The 9,405-nt window shown below is 45.4% G+C and overlaps 1 protein-coding gene across 1 annotated transcript in view; it reads left to right on the top strand.

Annotated features, from left to right (window-relative positions):
• The window catches only part of COQ10A (coenzyme Q10A), a 28,892-nt gene extending 19,487 nt beyond the window's left edge, over positions 1–9,405 (top strand). The window contains exons 3-5 of the mRNA XM_066585397.1: positions 1,843–2,035; positions 4,755–4,856; positions 7,200–9,405. Coding sequence (XP_066441494.1) covers positions 1,843–2,035; positions 4,755–4,856; positions 7,200–7,367 — 463 coding nt within the window. The 3' untranslated portion in view covers positions 7,368–9,405. The remainder of the gene's footprint in view (positions 1–1,842; positions 2,036–4,754; positions 4,857–7,199) is intronic.

Raw genomic sequence — 9,405 nt, forward strand, 5'->3', positions numbered from 1 at the left:
AGTTGACTTGGTATCTAGACTCAGTAGAGAGGGAGGGGATCTGTTGCTGTTAGTACACATCTGGTGGTGGCTTTTCTCCCTTGAGAGAAAAGGATGGGGCCTATTGAAATTAAATCTGTGCCACCCTTCGTTGTTCGGTTTTGCTGAAAATTGCAGGTTCATGTGACATTCACCTAAGGTGTATAATCACCTGTAATTTATATTAGCGGGTCTCATCCTCTTTATTTACAAATAGTTTTCCGTATTATCAGCTTTTTTACTTCTTCCCCTTTAAGGGCTAATTCCCACAGACAGACTTCTGCGGCGTTTCCTGCGGCGGAATATCGTAGCTATTAGGTTCTATTGAACCTAATAGCTCAGTGTTCACACGCGTGATTCTGCCGCAGCTTTCCGCCGCGGTAAAAGAAATCGCGGCATGTTCTAATTCACCGCGGGAGGTCTCCATTAATATAGTATTAATGGAGACCTTGGGATTTCCACAGCAGAATTACACGATCGCTTGCGGGCACTTTTGCTTTTAAATGCAGTACTGTCATGGCGGAAATCGGCTGGCGTATCCCGCTCCGTCCGTGGACATGAGCCATAAAACAAAGGATATTGTTTGCTTATGTTATGGGATCGCAGGCCAGGAATCCTGCAGATGTGATACTAGAAGGCTGCGCATATCCAGATGAGATCACTGCTGCCCATAACCGATCAGCTGCTTCCAATTCTTATCTGTCCGGCTGCAGCGCTCTGTGACTCACGGAGATCTTCCTGCCACGGTCTGACTAAGAACGCAATTGTAGGAAATGTTTTACGTTAGTATTCCAGCGTTGACATGTGGGGAGGATGCACTTATGTAAGGAGACAAGTCTGGTCACATGATGCGTCCTGAAAATGAAAGTATACGGGGTGTGTTAGACCCCTCCAGTATGTGTGGCTGTATCTGTGGCGGACACAATCATAAGGATCTCCTGCCTGGTTTCACTCTCTATTAACCCTTTTCAATCCACTGTCTGACGTCTGAAGACCTTCTGATTGAAGCCTGTACAGCTCCGATGTCGGAAGACGTCCGGCAGGGTATTCTTACTGTATATTACTGGCCGCTCTGTTGTCGGTGGCCTCTCCAACATGTCCCATACCGCAGTACTGGCTCTAGCCAGCAGATGGCGCCATTGTATAATGGCAGAAAGAGAAAGCCCCCTAGAAAACCCTGAATCCAAAATTGGATTGCAAAAGGTTAATGGCGTATTGAAGCGTCTCCAGCTTTTCCCTGATGCGGAGTACAAGGTGTATGGTCTTCTTTATAGTGACTGACCGCTGACGAAGCGCTCGCATCACCGCATTAATAACGCCTTTCGATAAGGACTCATCCCCACGACCGTGTTTTTCACCACTTATTACGCGTGAATTTGGTGGACTTTCATTGATCCATGCACAGCGGCATGTACACACTGCATATCAATACGCAGGAGAAGTAAATCGTAGCACGCTGTTTCTCATCTGCGCACATACGCAGCGTGAGCCGTATACATTTGTATAGGCTGCGTATGATACTGTCCATACGCAATACCCCAACTCCCCCCCCCCCCCCCCCCCTTTCTCAGCGTCTGCATGTGCCATCCTGTACGCTGCACAACCGTCAAGGTGAGGGGTCGGCAGGCACAGCCTCTGCAGCGGCCCCTGCTGCTGGATCGGGGCTGCAGGCTTTGTGAGTGGAAAGCCTGTAGGGATGTTGCCCTGCTGGAGGCCAATAGTTGCTGTTACCTCTGGGGATCATTATTGGTATTTGGCCTTTGATCTATACGATTCTGGTGATGTGCGTGCCGTTTAACCATGTTCCATCTTCTTCTTCTTTAGGTACTCCATGCAGGAGATGTACGAAGTTGTGTCCAATGTGGAAGAATACAAACAGTTTGTGCCTTGGTGTAAGAAGTCTACAGTTATCTCCAAACGTACTGGATATGCTAAAGCGCAGCTGGAGGTTGGCTTCCCACCCATCATGGAACGGTACACCTCTATCCTCACCCTAGTGCGCCCTCATTTAGTCAAAGTAAGTGTATGATACATTGTATTCGTTGCTCTATAGATAATAACATGCAGCACAATGTATACAAAAAATGTATAAAAACTGACCATTTTTATTTTCTTTGCACTTCAGCCATACAGCTTGATGTTTAGTCTGGCTAGACGGTTTTCTGCTCTCATACAGGCACTATGCAGAGCATCTCCTAAGGGGCCCTCGGACTTCCAGTTCTGTTTGGACCCACTTTAGTTAGGCAAATATTGAAGGTTTCACAAAAGGGGCATTAAAGCTTTACCAAATAAATAATACGCTAATAAGAGTGGGTCCAGAGCCCCTGTTCCTCGTTGCATGAGGAGGAGCTGGAATGGAGTCATGCATATACATGCGTTTCTGTGAGACCACCTGTACTCGACTAGTTGCAGGAAACTGACAGCTCTGTTCTCGCTGCTAGTATAGGCAAAGTTCCCATTGAAATTAATGGCCTGTAATACCAAATATGGCCACTGCAGTGGGAACAGAGCTGCCTGCTTCCTGCAGAAATCAACTCTGTGCAGCGACCCGACGAACAGCTAATCGGCGGGATCTCGGGAGAAAAATTCTGCCGATCCACCATTGTTGGCCTATTCTGGGGATAGGTCAACAATAGTTTGCAACTAGACAACCCCTTTAAATATATTGCGTTCTATTGTGCTTAAATCATTAGCGCTCCAAGATGTATATGTGTATCTTGGGGGTGCCAGGTTTGTCTAGAGTGGGATCAGAAGCCAAGCCCGCTCCATACATGGTACATGTTGGCTGTCTTTGACAGCGAACACCTGGCCGATCGCAGTTGGTAAGCCTTTAAATTACGCTGTGAATTCTTACCGTGGCATTTAAATACCCCGATCCGCGTTCAGGTGTCCCAAATATCTCCCTGAAAAATGAGATTACGAGGTGCCATTTGGTCGTTATGGCAGCCAGCCAATGGCCTTCTGAAGGCCCCCAGGACTGCCATGTATTTCTGTCTGATGGGCCTGTAGCCTGTCTTAATAGAATGCCAGCTGAAATACCATATACTGCAGTCCTGAAGTATTGCCGTATATGGTATAGGCGATCAAACAATGACAAAAACTCAACAGCAGAATTGCACTTTACTGATCCCCTGTTTCCAAGAATTAGTTGTTTTTTGTTTTTTTTTTTTGAAAGATGGAACGGAAAAATATGGTATCATCGTAATTGTACTGGCCCACGGAATAAAGTATCTAGTCATTTTTTCAGCAGTGTATATGCCATAAAAACAAGCCACCAGCCCCCTCCAACAAAAAAAAGTGGGGGGAGGGGACTTTAAATGGGAAAAGCACACAATCCTTAGGGGTTAATTTCTTTATAGTCCTCTTTCAAATAAGATCATGTCTTTTTATGATATGAAATTCACTTGCATGTACAATCACTGTTAGCTTACATGAAAGTGCAGCGAGCGCATCTATTCCTCACCGCTTTTAAGTTCTCTGCTGTCTAGGAATGGATGAATATGAGAACTCCTCTAATCCCCTCCAAATGGCACAACTTGTTAAAAGGAGGAATCTGATACACTGTAACAAGCCCTGCACCTCTATCAGGACATGCTCCATGCTTTTGAATGCAAATCATGAATATTCCCGCTCACTGCAAGCAAGCAGAGATCTTGTGGCATGATGAATTGACACAAACTATATATTACAAAGTTGCAAAACATCTCAGTATACAATAAATAAGTTTTTTTTTTTCCCGATAAGCAGAAACCCCTCTAGTAGATCCCCCAATTAAAGACCACCCAATGATATAGCAGACCTATTCAAATACACATGAAAGTGGGGAAAATAAAATTGTTTTACGCTCTTCAGCCTGGATTCACACGGGCATATGTGGTTTTACGTTCACGCGCCGGTGACGTAAAAACGCGAGAACGCGCAAACAAATCTAACGTTTGTGTGCCCGTTCAGACGGCACGGGCTCGACCTATATGCAATGCCGTTGGGCGAGGGGAGGCAGTTTAACTCTGCTAATCTGTCTCCCCCTTCCCTACCTCTCGCCGGCTTTCTGCAAAGGAAGGGGGGCGGGAGCTTAGCGACTAGCTCCCGCCCCCTTCCATTGCAAACAGCCAGCAAGGTGTAGATAGGAGAGGGAAGGGGTGGGAGTTTAGCAGTCATGCTGCTAAAGTCCCTCCCGCCTCCCTTCTTCGGCAGCTGTCATAGGCTCCCATAGGAGTTTATGCAGCCGGCGACGTAAAAGTGCCTGGCTAGAATGCGCTATCTAGGCTGGCCACTTTTATGCTGTGGGAATACGCCCATGTGAACTGATGCATTGTAAACCAATGCAACAGAGGGGCAGCGTATATCGGCCGGGCTTGAAAGTGTGTGTGCAGGAGCTAAGTACAACCTTGCAGAGTACTTATTCTGTATGTGCTAGTACTGTGTAATGGGGTGGGGGTACGCAGTCTTCCTGCACCCTTACCTCTTCCACAGTATGAGTTCGTTCTCTCTCTCTCTGTGGCAACTGAAGCTCAGATAGTCTCTGCCAGCTTGGACACGGGCCACATGTTTTACCGCATATTAAAGGGTAAAGTGGATTTCAAGGTCACCAGAGATGGAAGGAGACTGTATTACTAGCTTCATGCCAGGAAACCTGCAACCCTTGCCAGCTCTGTTTAAGAGGATGTCTGCTGCTGCTGCTGCGTGGTTCCGTAATAGAGACGCTCCTTTTATTAATGCATTCATTATATTTCCAGGCTGCTTGTACGGACGGTCGTCTTTTCAACCATTTGGAGACCATTTGGCGCTTCAGTCCTGGCATCCCTGGTTATCCTCGTACATGCACTGTAGACTTTTCGGTATGTGACGTTTATTTGATGATAACTTCATCCTCCTTACATTCAAGTGTCTAGTATAAATAAGAGTATCATAGAAGTGACATTACATCCATTGTGGAGTACAGAGGGGTTAAAAGGGGTATTATGGAATTTTCAAAATTTTGCCCCAACGTTTTCGCTTATTGCCATTATCCCAAACCTCCATCTAAAGCCTCAAACTGAACTTTAGCACATTTTTTTCCCCCCCTTTTTTAACCGACCTTAGCAGGGGGGCCACAGAGGAGAATTTTATAGAAAAATCCAGTGGGGCTAGGGGGAGGGCAGTTACTAGTATCTACGTAGAATTATTTGGGGCTATTAGATCCGAGTACATCTGTAAGAAGAAAAAAAACTGTAGAGATATAGAAGTACATTGGTCTGTAAACAAGATTAAAGGACCAGTCCTGTTTTTTTTTTTTCTTCTTTCTTTCTTCTTCGCTCTCCCTTTCCCCTTGGTCAGAACTGAGATCACATGACTGTCCAACTCTGATCCACTTGGGGGTTATGGATTCATTTTTCTAGTTCATTTTTCAGTCTGTGTGATGCAGTTACATGCATCTACCACAAAAACTGCTTGGAGGGGGGGATACAAGCTCTCCTGGCAGTTACTGATAATGATTAGAGGCTCTTGTCACACAGTTATAATAGAGGAGATCACAGCTCCTTCTCCTGACCGTATACTTACGATCTATAGCTTATTTAGGTGAATATAGAAGGTAACGATAATTAAATTGTGTCCCCCTACAAAAATTGGTATAGCCTTAAAGGGAACATTGTTAAGTCCCGACAGCACTATAAACTAAGTTATGGTGCTCTTAGGGGATGTGAGGGGGAGCCTGGTGGTGTTGTTTTTTTTTTTTTTTCTCTTTACTCACCGGCTCCCGTGATCTAGCGGTGTCTCCTCTAAAGTCATTGAGCGGCATGCAAATCTGACTTTTGCAGAGTGTCTAGGGGAGCGGGTGTGTGCACGCAAGACTCCGAAAAGCGTCACATTTTCGTGTGCCACTTGCACTTCAGAGGGGGACACAGCTGGAACCAAGGAGTGGGTGAGTATATAAAAATACATCACCCGGCTCCCTGTCACATCCATAACTTAAAGGGGTTCTGACACAAATAATTTTTTTATGCTTTAGCAGCCATTGTTCCCTGGTCTGCCTAATGGACCCAGGGAACCCATGGGTTAATGGCTGCTAAAGCATAAAAATCTTATACTTACCTGTTCTCCTGTTGTTGTTGACATCGGGGGGTCATCTCCCGGCAGCGTATTAGCACTTTCTGCTTAGGTTAAGCAGCCTGACTAGAGCCACCTGATTGGTGCACACTGTGCAGTCACGTGGTGCCGAAGAGCCAATCAGGTGGCTCTAATCAGCAGCGCTGCTTAACCTAAGCAGAAAGTGCTAGTATGCCTCCCGGCAGGCAGTCTTCTTCCTCCAGCAGCCGCGCCGCTCCGGGATCGCGCGCATGCGCAGTGGAGAGGTGCCCTCTGACAGGAGTCAGGACGGGCCGCGTCTCCACTACGCATGTTCAGCACTCCGGAGTTCAGCAGGACGGACGGGCCGCCCACAGCAAGCACTGTGCGGTCCGTCCGTTCACCTCGGAAGTGCCTGACGGACGGACCAGAGCAGGAAGCGGTCTTTTTGACCGCTCCTGCTCTGCTTTAAAGGCACAGAAGAAGATGCCGGCTGGAGGGGACATGCCTGGCGATCGGGCCAGGCAAGGTGAGTACAATTTTTTTTTTTTTCATGTCAGAACCCCTTTAAGGTGCTTTTACACATTACACAGGAATGATTATCGTTTGTGAATGTAAAGGCACAAACCATTTTATATCTGGGACAACCTATCGAGCATCTTGCGTCTGACAGTTAGTTCCATGTAAAAGCACCTTAAGACTAGGCTAATGCATCATGGGATTGATTAAAAGTGACAGTAAAAAAAATAAAAATCTTCCCATCAAGATGCTGTTTGATAAGCATCAGACAGGGGCTGCACTGCAGGGAAGTGACTGCAATACAAAAAAGGAGACCTCCAAAGTGTGGCAATCAAGTGAGGGGGCAGGCATGAAAATAGTGTTTCTTGCCTGAGTGGCCCTTTTAAAAAGTGTTTTTGTATAAGATTTGTAGCTTGATCCTTCTGTAGATACACTTGGGTATTCTACCTGCGATAAAGTAACTAGTAACAGGAATTATTTACATCTCACATGAAATCTTTGCGAGTTCAAAGATGTCCGTGTTGTTTAACACTATTCCATCTTTATAATATTTTTTTTTACTTTCCCCCCCCCCCCCCTGTCCAATTTTCAATACACTTTTTCCCTTCGTCCCACAGATCTCCTTTGAATTTCGGTCTTTGCTGCATTCCCAGCTGGCCACTGTGTTTTTCGATGAGGTGGTGAAGCAGATGGTTGCAGCCTTCGAGAGAAGAGCAGGGAAGAACTTTGGTCCCGAAACGCCGATTCCCCGTGAACTGATGTTTCATGAAGTACACCACACGTGATGGCCTCACCTCATCTGCAGGGGGCGAGACTGCGACGAAACATCAGCATAAACCAACTGAAAGTTCACACAACCAATATGAAACCTGAGGCTCAAACTCTGTGCACTCACTGGGACTTTAGAGCTCAGAACCACAACTAGGGTTTTTGTTTTTTTTAAAAACATATTTATTTAATTTCACATCTGATTGTGCTGAGAAATATATTGTATAAGTTATCAATAGTGTCCAGAAGAGGCTGGGGGCTGCACTAGTGCAGGACAGCACCACCGGGGATGGAGTCATTTTAATAGTGTGTATCCTTTTTTTTTTTTTTTCCTCTTCTTCTTCCCTTTTTGTTTTAAGATCTCAGCTATGAAGGGATGGGTGCTGTATCCATTGTTTATAGGGAAGGGACTTGTATCCTACTCCTGTAACCGTGGCATCCCTGACGAAAACTAGGCCTGTGTTCCCAAATGGTCATAGCAGGCCCCTCATCTAAGGCACGGCTGGTTTTGCACCCCGTCTCCTATGCCTACTCTTTCCCTCCCATTCTTCTAGTTCATATATCACCTTCGTCCTCTTCTTGACACATGACCGCTTCCATTTACTGTACAGTCAGTGTACCAGCTCTTGTGCCCAATTTTTGTGGTACTGTATGCATTCTGGGGCTTTTCCATTGGTAACATCAAATTGGAGATGTCAACTTTTTTTTTTAAATGGCAGGGAGGAGATTATTAACCTTTTGAGCAGTGGCGACAAACCATAGCTGGAGCAGAGAGTCACACTGTGCTTATCATGCTATTTAAGCATTATATTCTATGCAAAGGAGTATGATTTGGAATAGCAGGGTCCAACATGGGCTTGAGAGCCTTTTTGCCAAATGACCTATAGAGTTGCGTTGTATATACTACTAACTGGGACAGTTTAAGAGAAGAGCAAGATGATAGAGGAATTGAAAGTGCCATCATCTATTTAGAAGCTGGGAATACAACTTGCGCATTAAAGCCTTAATGCACAGAGTGGCTCTTTTACTAGTGAGATACTAAGATGGGTAAATGTATGTATATCTGCATGGAGTGCAAGTTCCACGTGGGAAAAGCGAAGATTTAAATTTGGCAAATCGAATCCCGGTGCAAGAGTTTACAAAAAGTGCAATACTGCCCAACGATCGCCGCTGCTGTACGAACAAGGAACACCATGTGATGGAGGAAGAGGTCTTAAGAAAAGCCTTGGGTTTCAGAGCTTTCATTGAACCTGTAGTTTTTGCCGTTTGCATCGACAGATGTGGTGACTCTGCGCCGCAATCAGGTTTTTATTTTTGTTGTAATTATTGCCGTTTTCCTGGGTGCAAAAGCCAGGGACCACTTGTCTTATTAGTTACTGCTTGATCTACTGGGACCTCAACACTAGAAAGCTGAGCCATCGCTGCGGCAAACATGCTGTTTCCATCTCCCGACTCTGTACCGTCTTGTTATTGCCACTCATGTTATTGGTCAATAAACCATTTACTGACTGACAAACCAGAAACACTGGGCCGAGCATAAATAAAATGGAAAGGTACATACATCAATGGAGGTGTGATCTTATGTGATGGGCAAACTTGGGTGGTCCCACAATTATGCCAGTCCCTATAAAGTCTGAGACTGTTGAATTAGCTTTACCCATATCATAACCTCCCAGTCCTATAACTTCTAGCAATCGTTATAAGCATTCAAGTGCCTGAGACCGGTGCGCCGTGCATGAGCCCACCCCACTATATTCAGGGTACCGCTTTCTCTTATAGCCTAAGAAGTTTTTTTTTTTGTTTTTTTTTTCAACCAGGAGTGGATGTCATTACGGCCGGACCTCAGGGGGCTGTAATTTTTGTTTTATCTTCTTCCTAGGATGTCAATAGCTGATTTGTGTTACCGACTCTTGCAGGCGTTCCCTGGAAATATGCCAACCAACGTTTTTTATGTCACCGAGTAGTTTTCCCGCTCATCATGACTGTAGAATGTCTGCTATGCTGTGTTTATAAGATGGGCCTACTATAAAGGGAAAATACAATGTTTTACAGAAA

Source organism: Eleutherodactylus coqui, chromosome 1, assembly GCF_035609145.1.
Source record: "Eleutherodactylus coqui strain aEleCoq1 chromosome 1, aEleCoq1.hap1, whole genome shotgun sequence".
Classification (NCBI taxonomy): Eukaryota; Metazoa; Chordata; class Amphibia; order Anura; family Eleutherodactylidae; genus Eleutherodactylus; species Eleutherodactylus coqui.